Consider the following 23,247-nt stretch of genomic DNA (forward strand, 5'->3'; position numbering starts at 1 on the left):
TAGGGGATCAGTTTCTCTCCTCAAATCGCAAGAGCCAGGCAGTAAGTGAATGTCCTTCCTAAGCAGCTCCTGGATTATATGGAGAAGTGTGGTCTCTTGACGCTGAGAATCCCAGCGCTCAGGCAAGTGGGTAAGAATGACTTTGGAGTTAGAGAAATCTGAATTCAAAAGGGGATGATGCCACCTACTAGTTATATTATGACCTTGGTAAGTTACTTAACTGTATTGAGCATTACTTTTCCCATCTGAAAACCAGGGAATTATTATTAAGACTAAATAAGATAATGAAATAATGTAAGCAAAGCATTTAGCAAAGCCCCAGACAGAGCAAGGAGATCATAAATTTAAGTTATTATTATTGGCTACCTGAAAAAGGCTCCTGTCTGTACCCGATTTGATGGTGTTCACCTGACCATGTTAGGGCAAAGGCAAAGTGGGGAGAGGTTGCCATGTTCTGTGGTTCCTGTTTGTCACAAGCCAAGGCCCCAAACCCAAATGGGCCTAGGTTTAGCCAAAATCAGGTTTAACCAAAGTTCTGGATCTTTCCACTGCCGGGAGTCATTCAGAGAAGGGAATTGTCTTATTTTCTCCGAGGTCTTTCCATCTGGACGGTAACTTTGTATTCAGTCAACAGAGCCCTATTATCTTCATTGCCCTCAGAATCTATCAAAGCTGTTAAAGTACCATCCCTCAGGGTTCTGGTCAACTTTTTAAAATTATTTATTTATTTATTTAGAGAGAGAATGAGATGGGCGGGGGGGGGGGAGAGAATGAGACACACACAGAGAGAGAGAGAGAGAGAGAGGATCCCAAGCAGGCTCCAGCGCAGAGCCTGACATGGGGCTCAAACCCACGAACCATGAAGTCATGGCCTAAGCTGAAATCAAGAGTCAGATGCTTAACCGACTGAGCCACCCAGGTGTCCCAGATCCTGGTCAACATTTATGTCTCATCTTGTGCATGTCTTTTCTCACGTCTTAACTCAGGAATGGAGCTCAGGCCTCAAACGCTAAGTTTCCCCGTGGTAGCATTTCTGTAGTTCCTGAGGGCTCAAAACAGCAAAAACAGCTCCCTTCCCAAACTGACATCTTTGATATTTGCATTTTCCTTTGGCCAAAATAGAGTAGAATCCCAGACAGAAAACAATAAGCTCCTCTGAAAATTGCCCTTCGCAGCTGGGTCAGATCAGATCAAAGAAGAACGCTGAGGCACGGCTCATCTAAAACCTCAAATGATTCATTATTTCAGTAAAGCAGCCAACTCCTCCTTGAATGTAAATGATTCTCTTTTTCCTTCTTCCCTGTTTAATGTGGAGAATACCAGAGGCTGTGTTATTCAGGGCGAGGCCTTTTGTAATTACTTCAGACGTTAGCGCATAAGGACACAACAAAGCTGGGGAGAAGGCCGCCCCGGCACGGTGGGTAATTTTGTTTTGTCTAGCAGCAATTTTTTTTTTTTTTTGAAACATGTGTTATTAAAGGGAGGGTTTAAACACACATGCGCGCGCGCGCGCGCGCGCGCACACACACACACACACGCGCGCGCACGCACGCCGAAGGCGGGACTCTCTATGCTGGTATTTTCCAAACTTGGGCAAGGAAAAGGTAAGCCAGGAGCGTGAGCTTCTCTCTTCCCCAAGACCAGCAAAGTGGACTTACTGTCGGTAGCTGTAGGCAATGTCAGCAAACTGCTTCCGTCTTGCTCGATACACAGGATCCTTAAAACCCTAGGAGAGAGGAGACACTTGACTTCTCAAGGCTTGGGCAGAGAGGCCTAGCATGTCCCTGTGGGATTTGAATGGGGGCTCTGTGAGCTCTGACAGCCCCGCTCTCCTTCCTCAGCTTCTTGATAAACAAACAGGTACATGCTTGCTGCTATTGCAATTTTTTAAAATAGTATTTATTGGGTCTTTATTATATGCCTGTCTATGTGTGCTAGGGACTTACTTTATCTGTAAGTCCCACAAAAATCTTGCATGGTAGCTCAGTATGATTATCCTCATGCCTCCAGCGTAAACAGTGGCCCAGGAAAAGGAGTCAAGCAAAGATGAGACCAGGGTTTGAAGCACCCAGTTTCATGCTGTTTTCATTGCACTTCAGGGTCAACCTTGATACCGCAGCAGGGGCTCACCTGAGAAATCAATCTCAATATAGAAAAATGAAGATAATCATTTCTCCTTTGAGGCTCACCCACCGGTAGGCAGCCTTTCCCCCAACAATCCTAAGCAGCATGTTTCTTTTATATATATATATATTTATATATATATATATATATATATATATAAATATATATATACACATATATATGTATATATATATACATATATATGTTTCTTTTATATATATATACATATATATGTGTGTATATATATATAATTTATTTGAGGGGGGGCATGTGAGTGGGGGAGGGGCAGAGAGAGAGGAAGAGAGAGAGACTCCCAAGCAGGCTCCACACTCAGCATGGAGCCTGAGGCGGGGCTCAATCCCACGAACCGTGAGATCATGACTGGAGCCAAGATCAAGAGTCAGATGCTCAACCGACTGAATCACCCGGGCACCCCCAGAAGCAGCATATTTCTGAAGAGTGGAAAGAAGCCAAGGGTGTCTTTCAGTGTTGGTGGGACATATACCTTAGTCAGAGATGAGTCCAATTAATTAAAAGGGCATTTTCCCTGCACTTTCTTCTAGGAGTCCTATGGTTTAAGGTCTTGCACTTAAGTCTTTAATCCATTTCAAGTTAATTTTTGCAAGGGGTATCAGATAGGCATCTAATTTCATTCTTTTGCATGTGAATATCCAGTTTTCCCAACTCCATTTACTGAAGAGACTATCATCCATTCCCCATTGAGTATTCTTGGCTCCCTTGTCAACTCTTAGCTGACTGCATATGCATGGCTTTACTTCTGGGCTCTCGATTCTGTTCCATTGGTCAATTTATGCTGGTACCATACTGTTTTGATTTGTATAACTTTGTAATATAATTTGAAATCAAGACATGTGACACCTCCACCTTTGTTCTTCTTTCTCAAGGATTGCTTCTTGACAATAATTTTTCTGGATATAACGCCAGAAGTACAAGCAACAAAGTAAAAGTCAACCAGTAGGACTATGTCAAACTAATACTTTTGCACTGTAAAAGAAACAACCAACCAAATGAAAAGGCAACCAACGGAACGTGAAAAAAATATTGCAAACCGTGTATCTAATATAAGGTAAATACCTAAAATATATAAGTAACTCATACAATGCAGCCCTAAGTTTTCCATTTAAAAAATAAGCCATAGAACCGAATAGACATTTTCTAAAGACGAAATACATGTAGTCAGTAAGTACCTGAGAAGACGCCCAACACTCATCTTCAGGGAAATGTAAATCTAAACCACAATGAGATACCACCTGACACCTTTTAGAATGGCTATCATCATAAAGACAAGAGAGAATGAGTGAGGATATGGAAGAAAGGGAACCCTCACGTACTGCATATGGGAATGTATATTGGTGTAGCCACTATGGAACAGTATGAAGATTCCTCAAAAAATTAAATACAGAACTACCATATGAACCAGCAGTCTCACTTCTGGGTTTCCATCTAGAGGAAATGAAAATAAGATCTTGAAGAGATATCTATATTCCATGTTCACTGTAGCATTACTCACAATAGCCAACATATGGAAACAACCTAAGTGTCTGTCAATAGACGAAAGGATGAAGAAGATGTACCCATATATATCACATGTATTATAATATATAATATATAGTATAGTAATATAATACAGATATATATCCTACCACTCAACCATAAAAGAAGGAAATCCTGCCACTTCCGACAACATGGATGACTTGTGAAGTTATTATGCTAAGTAAGTCAGACAGAGAAATACAAATACTGCATTATCTTACTTCTATGTAAAATTGAAAAAAAGCTGAATTCATAGAAGCAAAGTCGAATGGTGGTTGCCAGGGGCTGGGGTGGGAGAAATGAGCAGATGTTGGTCAAAGGGTACAGACTTGCGATTGTAAGATGAGTAAGTTCTGGAAATGTAATGTACAGCATAGTAGCTATAATTAATAATACTGTATTATATACTTGGAAGTTGGTAACAGAGTAGATCTTAAATATTCTCATCACACACACACACACACACACACACACACACACACACACACACACACACAAATGGCAATCATGTGAAGCGACAGAGGTGTTAACTAACCTTACTGTTATAATCATTTTGCGATACATATGTGTATCAAATCATCACGTTATACACTTTAAACTTACACAATGTTATGTGTCAATTATATCTTAATAAACCTGGAAAGGGAGGGGAGGTATTTTACCAAAAAAATGATAGTACCTGAATTTTAGAAAAACAAGAGACTAGCATCATACTAGAACTTACTTTGTTCATTCCAAGAATTTCCCAATAAGGGAGGACCTCTACCACCTGCCCCACCTTCCCTTCAAACCAAGGTGTTGATGAATCATAAACAAGGGCTTGCATCATGGAGTGTCATATTTAGAGAAGTATTTTTAAACGATAAGTACTCCCTGATTTTTAGATATTTTCTTGTTTTGTCTTGTCTGATTGGCTGGTTGGTTGGTTATTTTGTTGTTGGTGGTGTCATTGTTTTCAATCAGAGTCTGCCAGCAGTTCCAAAGAACCAGTGTCCATATATATATATGTAATCTGAGAGTCTGTAGCATAAAGTTCGCCATACAGAAAGAACTACAAACACTTGTTGAAAGAGGGAAAGAAGGAAGGAGGAAGGGATGATCAGAGGGAGGGAGGGAAGAAAGAATGTCTTAGTTTGCTTCTTAAGATATATTTTGAGAAAGAGAAATCTAAATGTTTCACACCAGAAAATTAAAATTACTACGTATTCTTATTCCAAATTCAAATCCCAAGTAAATTAAGTGATTATTCAGTTTGGAAAACATTCCATGACGCAGTTATTACAAAATATAGCTCTTCGGTTTTCCTCACAGTGCTGAATGGTTTGGAGTCATTAATCACAGGAAGGAAGGCTTAGGAATCTGAAAACTTAAAACTACCCTTGGTGCCCTTCTATTGGATGAAGATAAGTTGCCTTGGGATGATGCAGTAAGTAAATTGGGCACCATGATTTGATTTCCAAGCAGCACTGAATGCATCCCTTTAGGAGCCTGCCTACTGGGCTAAAGGAAGAACACATCTCCATAGTTAGGACTCAAAACATGAACTTAATACTTGCCAGTCATTAAGGTCTGGTGACCACAGTCATCCTCACCTACAAGTCTTATTTAACAGTCTGTAATAGGGGCGTCTGGGTGGCTCAGTCGGTTGAGCGACCAACTTCGGCTCAGGTCATGATCTCACGGTTTGTGGGTTCGAGCCCCACGTCAGGCTCTGTGCTGACAGCTCAGAGTCTGGAGCCTGCTTCTGATTCTGTGTCTCCCTCTCTCTCTGCCCCTCCCCCACTCGTGCTCTGTCTCTCTCTGTCTCAGAAATAAATAAACATAAACAAAAATTTAAAAAAAAATAACAGTCTGTAATAAATGGCTCTCCCCAGCCCTTAAGTATACAGCATAGACTTTTGCACCTATAAGCCGTCTTGGAGAATATTTCTATATTTTGATCAAGATATGAGAAAAATGAGGCCCACGGAGCACCTCCATGGGAGTTTTCTGTTTGCACCCTTGGCTGATGAGCTGAGGGTTGAGGGTTGAGGCAGGAAACCAGGGGGATGAGGGAAGATCTCCCTTAACCAGTGGATTTTCACTTCATCATGCTGCCTCCAGGAGTGAGAAGCCCATGACAATCTCTCTGCCCTATTCGGCTCTTTATCTTTGATCCGTAATGTATGTTGTCTAGGTAGTTTGAAGATATTTTCATCAGTGAAAAAAAAAGCTTAATATAAAATTGCATATCCAGGAGGTATCAACTATGATGGAGGGAATGTACAAATGAAGTGATGGAAAAAGTACACCAGGGCCTAACAAACGTTACAAAAATGAGAGAGTAACCTTGATTTTTCTATACGATTCATGCTTTTGAGGTTTTGTACTGTGAGTATGGATTTCTTTTATAATTAGTAAAAAAAGTAAAATAGCATTACAAATCCATCTCAAATCATTGTGAGGAAGCCACAGAAGATTCACATACTGAGATACGTCAACACACGTACATACATACTTTTCTACACAGATTTTCCACAGGGAACGTTTCTAACCACAGTCCTTTCCAGCTCAAAGTGCCTAAGAAGTTCATTATCAGCCGTCCCAAGAACCGCCCCCCCCCCCCAACCAGGCTGCAAGGACTTTTGTTCTCTCGGTTGCCAGGGAAAGGGAGCTGTGGCCCCGAAGTCCATCTCTTGGTGGTTTGGCCTTGATCCTTTGGGCAGCCAGATGACCACAGGATCTCTGCAGCCATGCACAGTACACTCTGAATTAAGCTTCAGTTGATGATGACTAATCATCCTGTCTCAATTAAGCTAATAGCAGCAATTTCAGTAGCACTGCATGTAATTTATTTATAATCACCCTGTCTCAATTAAGCTAATAGCAGCAATTTCGGTTGCACTGCGTGTAACCAAGTATGTTTTGACAGGAAAATATATTGTTGGTGAAGGAGGAGTGGGGAGGGGGGGGAGGAGTGGAAGGGACAAAGTGGAGGGAATTCTACAGGAGGCAGTCTACATGCAATCACTTTCCTAAATCTCAGCATTTTTGTGACTTGGGTGTTGACGTGTGTGGTTCTGTTTTTGTGGGGATTTCAGGGAGCAGGTAACCGTGTGGAAAAGTCTTCTGGGTATTTTATACTGAGCTTTTCACGTTACCCTTTCTTGATATCATGGCTGAGGTTAAATCTCAGAAATGCCATCTTTAGACTAGCAAGGAGAACAGGGGTTTTCAAGTCAGGCAGGCTGGGTGGATTACTAACCCCAGTCACTAGGAGCTTGGCTTGAGGTTGGCCAGCTCGATTCTCAGAGCCTACATTTCTTCATCAGTAAAGTGAGACTGTTAGCTCCAGTTCCCTCATGGTGTTGGGTGGGTTAGAGTCGGTAAGGTACACAGGGCACCAAGTAAAACTCTGAACACAAAGGAGACAATCAAAAAATGACACATTTGTGCAAAATGGTGGAAAATTCAAAAGCTGAGAAGTCTGGTTCAGAACATAAAAAGGATAGAGTCTGGAAAGGGTCACTGAGCCCCATCACCCACGGTTGGGCCTTCTAAACAGCATCTGTACAATTCTTTCTTTCCTATTTATATTCCATCTATGCCAACAATGAGAGACTTTTTGCATTCCATCAGCCCCACACCAAGTGGAGAAAGGATGGTACACAGGAGACAAGAGTCTCAAAGTGGTTTAGTAACTGCCATTGCCATCCTGCAGACCCCGCCCAGAGATGTGCAAACCAATAGACCAGGGCAGCACCAACAACAGCCCCGCCCCTTGCCCACTCTCTGTTGCTGGCCGTGCCTACCACCTATAAAGCCACAAAGTCTGTTTTGGAAAGGATTCAGATACCTGGTTGCCCAAGCCAATAACCTGAGAGTCATTGTTTTACTTCTCTCCTCCTCTCTTCCTTCACATCCCATAACCAATCTTTGTCCATTCTTCCTTCCAAATATCTTAAGTCTGTCCTTTTTACTTTATCCTCACTGCTGTCCCTTCGTTCAGGACCCCATCACTTCTTGCCTGGGCTAGCACAACTGCTTTCCAAGTGGACTTTCTTTGTGTGCTTTCCATACCTCCCCCCTCATGCAGCCCCGGTAGATTTGCAAAGTACAGATCTGGTGCAGTCACTCTCATCTTTAAAAACTCTCAATGGCTTCTCATCAATTTAAGGGTAAAGTCCAAGATTTTTAACACAGTCCACAAGGCGTTATGCAATCTGGCTCTTCCTCCATTTCCAATTCTGTGTTGAACTACAATGGTAGTCCTGCATACTATGTCCCAAATTTGTCCCAGTTGGTTTTATTTTTATTCTTTAAACCCACCAGGCTTTTTGCCACATCAAGGCCTTTACACATGCTGTTCCCTGTTATTGAAATACCCTTCCCCACTCTTCTAGACCAATAAGCTACTAACTGGCCTTTCCATCTGGTTCAATTGCATCTTACAGACTTCCTTTGCTTTTTTCCAAACTTATTGATTTTCCCCTACAATACACTTTCTCAACAACCTGAGTGTTTTTCCTTTCAGACAATCATTATACTTGTTAATATCATTAAACTCAGGACTCTGTTAGTCTTACTTATCACTAGATTTTAAGTGCATGGCGTAACTCAGCGTACTTCTGGGTAGGAGCTGTTAAAAAATTACGCAAAAAAATTACCATGTGCCTTTCCAAAGTCACATTAGATCATTGCCTAACAAGTTCACGGTAAGCTCTAGAGGCATGTATATCTGTCTGATGGGCAATTTACTACTTAGTAAGGCCCAGATTCTTCAGGGTTAGATGCCAACTTACAGAAGATGGGCAAGCAGCAGAAGATTTATTTTATGATCAAGTTGCAAATGATTTATGTCCGGTAGATAAAAACACTCACAGTTACGGCTTTCTTGCCTTTGAGAGCATTAATCACTTGTAACTCCATCTCTGTGGTCTTGCTCCAGCACTCAATTTTTCAATGACCATCCATAATTTAGTCTCTTATAGCTTCCTTTGCACCAACGTCGTCATCTTGCTGGTTCCCTCGCTACTGAGCTAATAGATTTTTGACCGATGTTGACTATATACCTGCATGATAGTTGTTTTTACTTTTTTGAAAATTATGTTTGGACAGAGCAACTTAGTAGGAGGGCCACAAGTCTTTGCTAACTGGCCGACATCTTTAGAATAGACTTTAATGGGGCCTTCGGGTGGAGAATTTTAATTGGCAGAAAGGAAGAGGAGAGGAGTACTAGAATGATAGCCCTCCACTCAGGGAAGAGCAAGGCTCTTTCTGGAGAGAAGAGAAACTCCGTACCTACATCTGAAAGACTGAAAAACAGTTGGAGACCTTTGGATAGTAGAAGAAATAACACAGATGCACAGTACTGCTGATTGATATTTTCTCCACCAGAAAGCACCCCCTGGTGTGAATCTTCAGTCTAGACACTGGTGTAGGTGCCAGTGGAGCTGGCATAGGGAGCTCTGGGGTTAGGATCTGTGTGGCCAAGGCTGCTGGTGCTCCCGAAGGTCTGTGTCTCATCCCTTTTTCAGAGAACATTGCTAACCCACATTTCTCAGTCTTCTTTGAAGTTCCTAGCGGCTATGTGACTGGGCTGTAGTCAATGAAATTTGAGTGAAGGATGTGAGTCACCTCCAGACATGGCCCACAGAAACCTCCTGGGAGCAATTGTCTCTCTTTTCCCAGGTGCCGGCAGAAAAATAAAAGGGTCTGAGACTTGGAGGAAGGTATGGCCCTGAAGTGGGAGGGGCTTATTCTCTGCAAGACTGTGTGGAGAAATCTCCCTACTGGCTTACACTGGAAATACACCTTCAGTTAATCCATGGTGACTTGGGGATTGTTTGATCAGCGGTTAGCCTACCCTAGTTGTTACAAGACTCCACTCACCTCTCCCTCTTTCCAGAAGTCCTCCCTAACCATTCCGGTCCACAGTGATAGTACATGCCATCTGACTCATTAAACCTGGTGTCTAATCATCTACTTTTTGTGTGTTATGATTTAAACTAAATATTACCCGAACTGCGTTCCATGGAACACTACCATTTTAGATAATATCGCTAGGTATGCCATTAAAAAGGGGTTCCATCAGTAAAAAAAAGTTTGAGAAACATTAGGTTGAACGAGTTCATGTTTACGGGACTTTCCAACATCCCTAATGAGATCACGGGACTTGCATATGCTTCAAATGGGGCTCTAGCATATACTGTTTCTCCCTTTGATCATGAAAAAAATTTCTTTCGTGGATTATAGTTTGGGAAACATGCATATGACCCTTTCACGTGTGTGTGTGTGTGTGTGTGTGTGTGTGTGTGCGCGCGCGCGTGTATCTGTCTTATGCCTTTACAAGTCATGAGGAAGTGAATTTATTTTTCTCTGACAGTCTGTGCTCAAAGTATAAAGCACAGCACACACAGTTCTATGACATCAGTGTCAGAAAACTTAGCCTGGGGAAGGGGCCAGTGGAAGCGACGTCTTCAGGGAGGCCAGCATATGAGCTAGGCCGTAGAAAACGAATAGAGGTTTGCCAGCAGGGCAAGAACAGGTGAGACGATAAGGAAAATCACCCCAGGTGAAGGAGACAACAGGGACAGGACCACAGACGCTGGGGAACAGGCAGAGAAAGAGTCCGTTGGAGAACGGAAATCAAACAGACCACTTGGATTCTGTCTCCCAAGCTTACAGTTGTATCCCCGTCACCTCAGGCACCCCTTTGGGAAGAGCGGACACCCCTTTTCCCTCCACCCCACAACTGGAGGCCCCAGGAGGGCAGAGGTCATGCCGTATTCATCATTTCAGCCCCCTTTCCTTTACATAGCCTGGGAGGCGGCTCACATATACGCGAGGCCACACGGCCGTCTGTCTCTGTCTGAGACTTCTCTGAAAATCAGAAAGCGAAACCCTCCCAGGATGGATGGTGATAACACCGAAATTTTAAAAATGCAGGGAGAGCATTTAGCACAGTGCCGGCACACAGTCCACGCTCAAGAAACGTTTGCTATGAATGTCACTCGCTTAGTAAATGCCTGGGGAAGGAAGAAAGGGGAGACACAGGCAACAAAGGAAAGAAGGCAGTGTGCACGGGGTGGAATGCAGCTCTTAATTTATTTTCCCACTTGGCTAACGCACACAGGCAGATGCCCTTTACCCTCTGGGGCAGGAACAATCCTTCCTTGGCCGCATTCTTCAGAGTGGCTGTTTTGGAGGCCTTGAAGTGAGATGTTGGGTCAAACGTCAGTGCACACTGCCAAGGGCAGGGGAGCATGCTGGGAACCTGGTACAGAGCGGAACAGAGGGTCCTTTCGGGAAGAACACCGCCACTCCTCACACGTGGCAGCCAGGGCCTGTGAGCACTCTGGAGGGTTTACTCTGTCCTTGGCCCATCAGTTCCCAGGATCTGATGAAAAGCCACAAGAAGGAACAGAGAGAGCCTGGCCTCCTCATCGGGAGGACCGTGTACCAGACAGATGGGGTTTTTTTTATGATAAAATTCATCACAGTGAGAGGCCAGGGAAACAAAGATAGGGGCTGGGTCTGTAAGGAGAAATGAATTCTAGAGAATTCTAAGACCAGCTTATCTACCTGAGGAGACACAAGGATAAAGGGAGGGAAATGTCCATGTCTGTGACCTCTTCCCTCTTTCCTGGCCATACTCGTTCCCCCAAGTGAGCGGTGAGTGTGACCAGCGGAAGGGTCTTGGGTCACGGCAGGAGGTCTGGAGTCTGGTAAGATGGGCTAATTTTCCATTGACTGGGCCAAGGTGGCCAGACGGGTCTTCCAGGGGAACAATATCTTTGCAGATGCTTTGCTCCCAAGGCCCACGGCCGAAGACCTGTCAGTGGGGATCTAGAACCTCTCTTGGCTCAGGTCTGGCGCCCCCAGGAGCCACAGGAGAAGGCTGCACCATCCCCAGGAAGGTGAATGGGGATCCAGCTTTATTTTGGGGGGGATAAGGTACTGAAGTATATATATTAGGAGACTGAACTACAATTTCTATCCCTAGACTAAGTAGTTTCACAAGGAAGCATCAAGGAAGCTATGGAGAGCCCACATCAAGATACCCAGGCAAGCAAATTATTGTCCTAGGGAAAGACTAGAAACTTCCTAAATGCTTGCCATTGGGGGCTGCTTAGTAAGTTATGGCAATGCACAAAAAATTATATATATAATAATTTTATGATATATATAATTTAATAATATGTATTAATTTCTAAATAATAGAAAGAGAGGGGGAAAGAGATGTGGAGAAGAGAAAGGGAGCACACCAAAATTAACACTGATTGTTTCCGGACAGTGTGACAATAGGGGATAATTTTTTTCAATTTTGATGTGTGGGTGTCAGGAGGGAACTCGCCTCTGTTTCTAAAATAGTTTCTCATTGTAAAAAAAAAATGCAGAATACTACCAAGAGAAAAAAGGAAATAACTGGAATTATGGGTGATCTTTATTTTCTTCTCATGCTTTTCTGTATTTTTGAGTCCACTATCAGGGGTTTACTATTTGAGTTAGAATAAGCAACACTTGTTCATATTTGAAAAGGCCAGTCTACTCCAGAAATAGGTCTCTCTTTGTCTCTGAGAAAGCACCAGCGTTTCTGCCACTGGCTAGACCTTTGTCTTTGGCACCATGAGGACTGGATTAGGAATCTTAAAACCCAAAGCTTAGCATGGGACCTTGGAAAAGTCCCATTTACTCTCACTGGGCCTCAGTGAATCTACCTGTAAAATGGGAACATCTGCTTTGCTTACTGCAAAGAGCCTTTGTGAAGAGCAAGTTCACGATTCACTCAACTGTAAAGACCCACAGAGATGTAAGAAAACTGCTGAAATGCAGACACTCTCACTGAGTTCCACGAAACCACTGTAATGAAACAGCTTCCAAGTCATTTAAAGATTAAGGAGCCATCTACCTGGGCAGAGAGTAAGTGACAGCCGATATGACTGTGGCACTTTTCATCTATGGAGGCTGTCAGAACTGGTCCTGACCCTGAGTCCAGCCTGAGCTGCTCCCCCTCCCCAAACCCCTGCACCACACAAAAAAAAATGGTGATAAAGTCCCCCCACCCTGGGCCTTTTCTCAGAAACCAGTAAAGAACAACCTGCTCCCCTGCCCACAGGGGATGGGATGCAGTCTGACTTCTTTGTCTGGTATATCAGACCTTTTAAAATCTGACCCTCACACCCCATGCACCAGCCAGCCATTCCAAAATATTCCAGATACTTTCAGGACTCTGAGCCTTCACGTATACTGTTCCCTCAGCATCTTCTACTCAGTTTGGGGGATCCAGTTCCAATGTCACCTCTCCTCACTGCCCTGCTGTACCTGGCAGAGTTGTTAGTGGTTTACTGTTTCCCAAACACTTGAACTGAACCTCTTTAATTGTACAAAGCCGGAAAGATGATTTACATGTGTGTGTGTGTGTGTGTGTGTGTATGTGTGTGTGTGCAAACACACACCTACGTGCATATATTATACATAAACAATAGTTTCTGGAGGCCGATCCATATTTGCTCCAACAATAAAAATGACCATGATAATGATGGTGCTGATGATGTACAAGAAGACACCCTCCAGATGTCTGTAGTACAAGCAAACAAATGAAGACACATTGCTGGGGATCAGGGAGGGGAGTAGGGGCGGGGAGGGGTGGGCTGAAAGGATCTCATGGGAAGGACCACAGACACGGGGACTCACAGGGTGGTCTGCATCCAGTTCCGCTCCATAGCTGAGGATCTGGTTGGCAAATCTGTCGAGCTCTTGAATGGTTCTTGGGAACCAGGGCACTGAAACACAGAGAGGGCAACATCCTGAGTAGGGGATTGGCAGGACGTGGCCGAAGGTCAGAAGCATGGGATCAGCCCCAATTAGACAAACCAGTGAGGGAGCAAGTGGGCTCCCCAAATTACTGTAATTCAAAAGTTGAATCCCATTTTCCTTGGAAACTAATTTCTTAAAATTTCAGCCTTGTTCAAGTGTAACTGACAGATAAAATTATAAGATATTTAAAGTGTACATCGTTGTGATTTGTCATAGGTATACATTGTGAAAGCATTTCCCCCATCTAGTCAATTAACATATCTGTCAACTCACACATATTTACCTTTCGGGGTTAGTAAAAATATTTAAGCTCTACTCTCTTAGCAAATTTCAGTTATATAATACAGTGTTATCAACTACAGTCACCACGTTTTACAGTAAGTCCTCAGACCTTATCTACCTTATAGCTGAAATATACCCTTTTACCAACCTCTCCTTATTTTCCCCAGCCCCCAGCCCTTGGCAATCACTAACCTGTTGTCTGTTTCTATGAGCTTCATGCCTTTTTTTTAAAGGTTCCATACATAAGAGATACCATGCATTATTTGTGTTTCTCTGACTTATTTCACTTAGCACCTTGGAAAAATAATTTGAAAACATATTCTCAAACATTCTCTTTCCTGGAGATTTTCTCTGAATTTCCTCAAAATTTGCCTCCTCCTACCTCTAATAGCAAAGGGGAGTGGTTTTTTATAGTTTTCTTTCGTGGCAGAGTATTGCATGTAACCCCAGAACATAAATTAGATAAAACCAGAGCTGTTCTGTCTTAAGCAAGGGACCCTATCTCATGACCCCATCTTCCTAACACATGCTTCCCTCACAAAGACTTCCAGGCATCCTGGCAGAATCTTTTGATGCCAAAGCCAATTTGAAAGTCACTGGTGAAACAGAATGGAGTCAGTCAGTCTAGGATCTGACAGCACTTCATAGTACCTAGAGAATCTGCAAGCTTGCTTTTGGAGCAGCCTAGTGGGGGAGTAGATCAGGCCTGGGCTTGTGGTCTACAGAGAAGACCCCCTGGGGGTGGAATTGCCCTGGGAATAAACAGAGACTAGGACATTTGGATTGTAAGGTCCATGAGGGTAGGAACCATAAGTGCACTGTAGTTCAACTGCATGGAGAAGAGGGAGGTCATGAGGGAGGGAGGGAGAGAGCAAGGAAGAAAAGAAAGAAGAAAGAAAGGGAAGGAGTGGTAGAGGCAGGAGGAAGGAAAGATGGAAGGAAGGATTAATGGAAGGAAGGAAGGAAGGAAAGAAGGAAGGAAGGAAGGAAGGAAGGAAGGAAAGAAGGAAGGGAGGAAGAAAAGAAGGAAGGAAGGAAGGAAAGGGAGGGGGGAAAGAAGGAAGGAAGGAAAGAAGGAAGGAAGGGAGGAAGGAAGGAAGGAAGGAAGGAAGGAAGGAAGGAAGGAAAGGAAAGGAAGGAAGCCTGGTTGTGCTAACCTGTAAGGCATTCACAACAGTAACTGTCATCCATGGAGCATCAACTCTGATCTAGTTGCTATTTCTGAAGTATCCCCCAAATAAGGAAGGCACAGTGACCCCTATTGTACAGACTGCACAGCTCTGAAAGTCTAAATAACTAGTTGAAGACCACAAAGGAAGTAAGAGACAGAAAAACAGAGCCAAAGAGGACATGGGAGGCAGGGAGAGCTGTGAAGTGAGGTCCAGCCATCCAATGCTTCCCCTGAAATGAGCTTTAGAGAAAAGATGCTGAACTTGTAGTCAGTAAGGTCTGGCTTGGAATCCAGGCTCCATCTACCTACTTTTCCTCTCTGTGCCTCAGTCCTAACTGTAAAAATGGCAATAATAACAACAGTAACAGGAAGATGTTTCTTGAGGCCTAACCATGTGGCATCCACTATGCTTACTATTTTGATTCAATATCTCTTTTAATCTGAGTATTACAGTGAGGAGTCAATAAGAATGTAGGCAAAGGGCTGGCCCAGTGTCTAGCCCATAAAAGGTAGCTTTCCATCTCTGGCACCTTCTTTCTGATTCTGGCCCAGCTCAGGTCAGGTGGGAAAGGGCATGCATGCCATCTAGTGGCCAGCCTGGGGAAATGCCAGCCGTGATCTATACATAGAAGCATCAGGCAAGAATCTTCCACATTCCACCAAAACAAGACGCTTACTTCAACAGCATTAATAAAGATCCATTTAGAGAGCCGTTTCCATAGATAAGAGGTGCAAAGCTCTCTACTGCCTATGGTAGTGATAAAAACTAGCACTGAGTGCCATTCTAAATATTTAACCTGTGAGGTGGGTAGTCTCCCACATAACAAATGAGGAAACTGAGGTACAGAGAGGTTAAGTGGCAAACCCAAATACCTAACTGCCAGGAAACAGAGGAGGTCAGGATTCAAACTCAGGCCTGGATGACTTGGTGCCTTCCGTCCTGACCATGAATCCATCCTGCCGCTTTGGGGAGTTACACGGAGCACATTGTTAGCTGGCCTCCGGAGCCTGACTGCTTGATTGTCCTTTCAGTTTCCCAGCTGGAGGTTTCCATGCCCTTACAGCCCAGCCCACTGCTCAAGGGTGGCTCTCTGTGGTAATAGGCACAGGAACAGACACTGCAGGAATATTCCAGGAGCTAAGGCTTATATAGCACTTGCTTTGTGCCAGGCGCTGTCTTAGACACACTACATGTAGCACCTCACCCGATCCGCATAATAACCCCAAGAGGTAGGCATTATTATTATCCCCATTTCACAGATGAGGACAAGGAGGAACAGAGAGGATAAGTCTCTTCATAGACCTTCTGAGTCCCAACTGCCGGACTTTGGAGTCTGGGACGACCTCACCGTGCGCGGCTCACCCAGCATGGCACCTGGCTTCCCACTTTGTCTCCTGAACTTTTCTCCAGGCTTTCCTTTCTCCTTGAGTCCACTGCTTCCCCCTGTACAATGTATCTCTGTTGTTGGCACTGAAAATGGGGTCTATCTCTTACTCAGGTTTGGAAGGACTTCAGAAAGGACATCTTATTGTAGTCAGCCAGGGCTCGGGATCCCCTCTGAGACCATTCCTGCTTCCCCAGAATGTTGCCGTCCCATCAACTCTCTCCCAAGGCACCTTTTCCCCATGCCATCATTATCTCTCTTGCTTGGGAGTCATCCATAGCTCCAGTGGTCACAGTTGCCCCAGAGACAGGACAGGCCAGCCCTGTCTTGCTCCCCCACTTTCTGACTCTGGTCACCCTTAACCTCGTCGAAGTAGATTCTACAAATATATGTTCAGCACCGACTGCTACCAGGCACTAGACACTGAGGGAGTCTTCACTCCTGTGGTGCTTCCATTCTAGTGGGTATGGGTGACAAGAAAGAAATTATAAAGAAATTTAAATAGATACCAATGCCAGGAAGTTCCTGAACTCAGGAGATGGAGAGGAAGGGGGACACTACCTCCTGTGTCATCCTGTGGCTCCAGACCCCAGAACGAGGGCCTTGGCAACTTGATGTCGTCTTCCCATTGCTCAAGGGGATCTGGGAGAGCTAGAGTCTGTCGTCAGTTCAGAGCTGGCTCCCCGTCTGACCTAGGGAGAGTCAGTCTAGCAATCGTCGAGGGCCTGGGCAACAGAGCCAGACAGCTTAGGCTGGAATGTTGTCACTCTACTTACTGTCTGTGCCACTCAGAACAAATTATTAAATCTTTTTGTGCCTCGGTCTCCCTATCTGTAAAATGGAGATAATAATAGCACTATAAAGTACTACTTTATAGGAACAGTACACGGTTGAATGAGTTAATATACGTGATTCACTGAGCACAGTACTGGCACATAGTAAATACTATTATTGTTCACCTGCAAGCTCCGGGAATTTTTTTAACACTCTGTCCTTAGTCCAGCGTAGCACAGAGAGCAGAGTTGAAAGCCTTCCAGCAGGAATAGAAAGTAGGCCACTTATTTTGTTGCGTAATTGTGCAAGTAGTTTATCTCTCGGAGCCTTAGTTTTTATTCCACCATATCGGTTAGAACCATCTTTCTATATTATTGCATTAAATACTACAGCCAATGTGATACAGTTAAGTGGTCCACAGCAAGTGCTTATCTGTATTAACCATTAGGGTGACAGAGATTTTAATGATGATGATAAAAAGGAAGAAAAAGGAGGAAGAAGAGCAGGAGGGGGAAGGGAAGGAGGGAGAGGAGGAGGAGGAAGAGGAAAGAAGGGAAACTGGAGTCAGAAGCCCATTGGCAATCAAGCTCCAGTATTAATAGGCTTTCTAATCTTGGGCCTCAGTTTCCCCTTCTATAAAATGTAGGAGTTGGATTGACCTGTGGCTGGAATCCTCTTTGGATTTGGGTTTTCAGCCCCACAGAATGCCAGTGAAGGGCTGAGGCTGGTCAGAGGGGACATGGAGACACGCTTCCAGGGACTTACTGGGTCAATCTTGCTTGCTTCTGGAAGCAAAACCACGGCTCCCAAAATGCATTGCACCTCCCATTTCCCTTGGTCCTCTCACCAAGAGAACAAGGTTCTACTCCACAGAAGCCTTTTCCCACCTTGATTCAGAGCTGTGCGAGCCTGCAGGCTCCCCACTGAACGCCAGAGGGCAGCAGAATCAGCATATTTTTAGCTCTGGCTGATTTCTTCCCCACCCCCCCCCCCCACCCCCTCCTCCAAAGGGAGAACACTTGTTGGACCACATGGCTCAGTTCAGACTTCTTGGTCGAAACGAAAAAATAATCAGAGAACATGAGAAGGTGGCAAACCTCAAAGGATTCAAGGTTTGGCCAAGAGAAGACAAAGGCAGAAGCCGCCCACCAGGTCCCAAGCCCTTGTCACAGAGACTGTGAGGGACCCTCAGACAGCGCCATGAGCCTGTGGGGCGCTCACCCATGTCCAGGGGCCTCTGGTACCTTCTGGGCCTTGTCACCACCCAGAAGAGGCCCAGGACACAGCCAGGTTGGAGGAGCAGCAAAGCTCGGTTGGCTAATCATATCGGCTTCAGAGCCAAACTGCTTGGGTCCAAACCTGGCCTCTGCCACTGTGAAACTTCGGGACTTCCGGCAAAGTCCTCCAGTGTCCCATTGGTAAAAAGACTAGAGTAAATGTATGCACTTCAGAGTGTGTGAGGATTAAATGAGCTAATGCACGAATAGTGCTCAGAACCGGGCTTGGCACACAGCAAGTGCTTTATAAGTATTTGGTTTTATTATAATCATTGTAGGAAGCCAAGTAACAAGGAGCGATAAATCCGGTACAGTCTCTCTCCAGGCAGCAGCCCAGCCCTACCTTTAAATCTGTTCCCCGTCCCCTCCCCAGGTCCCACGTGAGGTTAAAGCATCACCTCCCAGAGGCTGCTCAGTACAGCCAATGTGTCATCTGAGGTGGAAGGAAGACACAGGCCAGGCCTCACAGCTAAGAGGAGTTCCCCAGCCACCACCTTGGAGAGCAGGACAAGGTTTAAGGAAATGAGACCCAAGAGAGGCGAGTGCAAGCTGTTGGGAATGGGGGAAGCAAGGTTCTGACATGGCTCACTTCCTGGGGAAGAGGCCCACTCAGCAAGGCCGGAAGCAAGCAGTGTGGCAGATGGACACCAGGTCCTAAAGGAGGCTACAGCGGACCCCAGACAAAACAGGACCAAGCCTTTACATTTTTATAGGAAGCCTACAATTAAAAAAAAAAATTGTTAATTTACTTTTGAGACAGAGAGAAACAGAGCATGCAAGGGGGAGGGGCAGAGAGAGGGAGGGAGACACAGAATCCGAAACAGGCTCCAGGCTCCGAGCTGTCAGCACAGCGCCTGACACAAGGCTCAAACCCAGGAACCTCGAGATCGTGACCTGAGCCGAAGTCAGACGCTTAACCGACTGAGTTACCCAGGCGCCCCTACACTTTTTCTTTTTACAGTCTATTGTGTTTATTCCTTGCACTATTACATATATATTTACATACGTAAGTCACATATATTTATGTATGTAGGTAGGCATGTGTATCGGAGTTCAGAGCCATTATATGTCTATACATCTAAGTGCCTCGACCTTGATGAAGCAGGTGTCCTGCAGGAGCAGGGGTCCCTTGTCTATAGCTGATGACACTCACCCGGCCCAGGAGTCAGAGAGGCTGTCAGGATCCAGGGAAGGCGGACTGGTTGCAAACCCAGCTGGAAAGCCTACATCGCATACCGTGCAAAGGGCGTGCACCTCCTGGACTTGGAGCCAGCAGGTCTGTGTTCAAATTTCATCTCTCCCACCCATAAGCTCTGTGACTCTGAGCAAGTCACTTGGTTCCCAAGCCTCTGGCTTCTCATCTGTGAAATGGGCGAGGCAGCCAAACCCTGGCTGGCTTCTTCGGTTGAGGGGAGAAGCAACCGGCTCACCGTAGGTCCATCTGTCACCCTTACACGTGAATTCACAAGCAGAACCCAGAGACACCTGTCTGGTTAAGTAGGGTCGCACAGGCCACTGGCGGGAGGGTCAGAGCTCACACCTGTGCCCCTGTCCTCTACACCTGGGATCTTCCGACTTTCCCAGGCAAAAGTTACAGCTACAGTTTTCCCTTTGAGGTTAATATTTTTAATGTTTATTTATCCTTGAGAGAGAGCACGTGCGCAGGGGAGGGGTGGAGAGAGGGGAACAGAGGATCCAAAGCAGGCTCTGTACTGACAGCAGTGAGCCCGATTCTTTGGGGCTCGAACTCACAAACCATGAGACCATAACCTGAGCCCAATGCTCAACCGACTGAGCCACCCAGGTGCCCCCGAAGTTAATTTTCTAAGAGCTGAGTCTGCACCAGATACTGTGCTAAGCGCTTCACTTCCATTGTCTGTTTTCATTCTCAAAACAATGCTAGGAGGTAGACATTATTTCCACCTTACTGATGAGCAAACGGAGGCTCACGGAGGCTCACGGAGGGGAAGGGACTTTTTCGAGATGACGGAGCTCACTGGAAATGAGGACTCTGCAACTCCCGCTGTGCTGGGCAAGCTCAGAATAAGGTGGGGAGGGGGGCGGGTGCTGTGTCTTAGATTCCGGATCTTCCACCTGGAGAGGGAAAGGGGGCAACGAGCTAAAGCAGGAATCTAAAGCGCTTGAAGCAAATCCCTCGGACAGCCTCAGGTCCTCCCCATCTCCCATCCCAAACCTCCCTGGATTTGGGGATAGGAACTCTTTAACACCAAAGTTCTCAGCTCCTCAAAGACACCTTCACTTTTCCATTCTCTTCTTCAGGGTCGGCGGCGGGCCTCTCCCCCACCCCGGCCAGTGCTGGGAATAGAGACTGACCCCGGCGACCCACGCCTCCGTCTTGAAAAGTTAAATCAGATTAGCTCATTAATGACCTTTGCAAATATCTCCGTGGTGGGCTGGCCTCTGCGGGCCCCTCGCCTGCCTCACGGGCCGCTGGGCTCGGCGTTAATGAATGACTTGGGCAGGCTGGTGCAACAGAGGCCCTCTGTGAAGTCAGAGGCACTGGAGGGGGCGCAGATCATTAATAAATATTGATTTGGCTCCAGGGGAAGCAGCCCGCAGGAGAGCCGGCCCTGGACACCCACGTCGTGGTCTCGTTAAGTCGGGGTCAACTGCTCAGCCCGGACGCCAAGGGGTGGCTGGCTCAGGAGTACTCCTGAGCAACAGGCCCCCGCGGGCCTGGAGGGAGCCTGCTTCCTGGCCAATGGGTCAGAGGAGGCCTATTAAATTTATAGCAGTTCAAGGTGCAGGCTGAGTCCCACGAACCCCCTCCGTCCACCAGACGTTCACCAGCCCCAGGGTCCAGCCAGTGAGGCACCCAGCCTTGCCCCAGACTTCTGCCTCCAGCAGGCTCAGGGAGGGCAATAAATCCTCCTTTCCTGGGCCCAAAATAGAGGGTGTTTTCACTCCCTCCTCCCAGGCTCCTGAATGTCTCCTCTGAGGCAATGGCCTCCAGCCTCGCAGAGAAGCGTTGGTGTGCCGATCCCAACAGGGAGAAGGTAGAGTGCCAACACCCTGCAGGATGAAGGCTTTGGAGGGTTTTATTTTTTCTCTTTTAAGGTGATTCGACTTTCTTTCCCGGTAAGGAATGCCCCGCAGAAAGGTCTTGGCAAGAACGGGTGAGCCAAATGCTGGCTGACGGTGCCGAGTTAGTCCCTGCGTCCCCCTGGGCAGAGCGGAGGCGGGAGGGCTCAGGGTGCACCTGTATCGGTGACATGATGGCAAAGCGGCTGACCTCTGCGTCCCCATGTTAAAATGAGAATGAGAACCAGGCAAATAAAAGGACCCAGGCATGAAGCAAAGGGGCAAAAAGGGGTGAAAGGCTGTTGAAATAAATCAGTGATGGAATGAGTGAATGGATACGCATGAAATCATGAATAAATAAAAGAACGGCCTGCAGAATCCTTTATTCCAATCTCCACCTTAAGCTGGAACTATCCTCGCAATATTCTCTCTAAGATTCCATGTATCTTATAAACATATCCACTGGCGAGTTGCCCACTGTGTCCCCAGATACCGAGTCGTGTTTTCTGAGAGCCTTCCTTGCACACCTGCCACCTACCCCTGCAGTTATGGCTGACCTACCTTGAGACGAACAGACTACATCTAAAGCCTCTTCCACAGTATGTCTGTCTCCCTCCACGTGTCCCTCCCTGACCCTGCTCCCCCTTCTCCCCACCACACCCCAAACTGGCTTCAGGGCACCTCCTAAGTGCTCCTGATGCAAACCACACTTTCCTAATCCTGCCCGCATCGTGCCACATAGGAATCACCTACTAGATTATAAGATACACAGGTCTCAGCACCGTGTGTATCCTTTTTCCCACCCTCCCCATCCTGTGACTGGCACCGAATGGGGGCTCAATGAATATGAATTGCGCAAATGAATGATAAACTGAATTAGGGCATAAATGTGAATGAAAGAGGAGAAGGTGGCAAAGCTGACTGTGGTTTTTGAGAAAGAGTAGTAAAATAATATGAAAGGAAACCCCAAGAGTCAGAATCTTAATAAGAGCCACATAATTTACAAAATGCTAAGGAAAGAGAGAATGCCAGGGGTAGCATGGTCAAGCACTACAAAAGTTTCAAAAGGAATGAAAACAACAAAAAAAGAGGCTACTGGTTTGGGTAATGGGTGTTGTTAGAATGGTAAGGAAGAAGAGAAGAAAAAAGAAGGAAGGGAGAAGAGAGGGAAGGAGGGAGGGAGGGAAGAAGGAGGGAACCCCTATGAGAAGCTGGCCTTCTGTCTCTTAGAACAGTGCTGTTTCCAATATAACACACAGCCAAGTGGATTATGGTAAGCATCACAATCACGTTCATAGGAAGTGATACTTGGAAATGAGAGGTCATTCCCAGCGCCCCTCCTATCATCTCACACATGAAGTTGTCTCCCTGGCTGCCAGGTGAGGCTGGACCCAGCGAGGGGGTGGCTGCCACCAACTCTCTATATATTATTAGCCTGGCCAGTGTCCAGGCCACGGAGCTGGGGGTGTCAAATAGCCCGAGAGTAGGCTGGCGTTGTAGATCATAGAGCCCCTCCCTACCGAGGCTTAAGGATGTCTAAGTTCAGGGGCTATTCAACTCAAGCAAGTTCAACCCATAGCACACCATAACCTTCAGAGTATCTTGCATGATCTTCCCCATAAGTTCTAAAAAATGGCCTGGTCGGTCTCAGCTCTACTTCACCTATGAGAAAGAAGAGGTAATGAGGCCACCCAGCTGTCAGGGGGTCACACGGGAGTCAAATCTAGCAGGCGGTGTACAGAATAGGAGTCCAAATCCTAATTCTTGGCTCTAAATTCATGGCTTTTTCTGAGTTGCTATCATGGTCCCTCAATCCAACATGAATGGCCAATCAACACTG

At 45.8% G+C, this 23,247-nt stretch overlaps 1 protein-coding gene across 1 annotated transcript in view; it reads right to left on the reverse strand.

Annotated features, from left to right (window-relative positions):
• Positions 1-23,247, reverse strand: part of PAH (phenylalanine hydroxylase) — a 70,505-nt gene that overhangs the window by 19,949 nt on the left and 27,309 nt on the right. Inside the window, exons 4-5 of the mRNA XM_047066810.1 lie at positions 13,354-13,442; positions 1,659-1,726 (exon numbers count right to left, since the gene is read on the reverse strand). Of these exons, the coding sequence (XP_046922766.1) occupies positions 1,659-1,726; positions 13,354-13,442 (157 nt within the window). The remainder of the gene's footprint in view (positions 1-1,658; positions 1,727-13,353; positions 13,443-23,247) is intronic.

This window comes from Lynx rufus, unplaced genomic scaffold (assembly GCF_022079265.1).
Source record: "Lynx rufus isolate CCGP_SWC_20201006 ecotype Redwood Valley unplaced genomic scaffold, mLynRuf1.p SCAF_7, whole genome shotgun sequence".
In the NCBI taxonomy this organism is placed as follows: domain Eukaryota; kingdom Metazoa; phylum Chordata; class Mammalia; order Carnivora; family Felidae; genus Lynx; species Lynx rufus.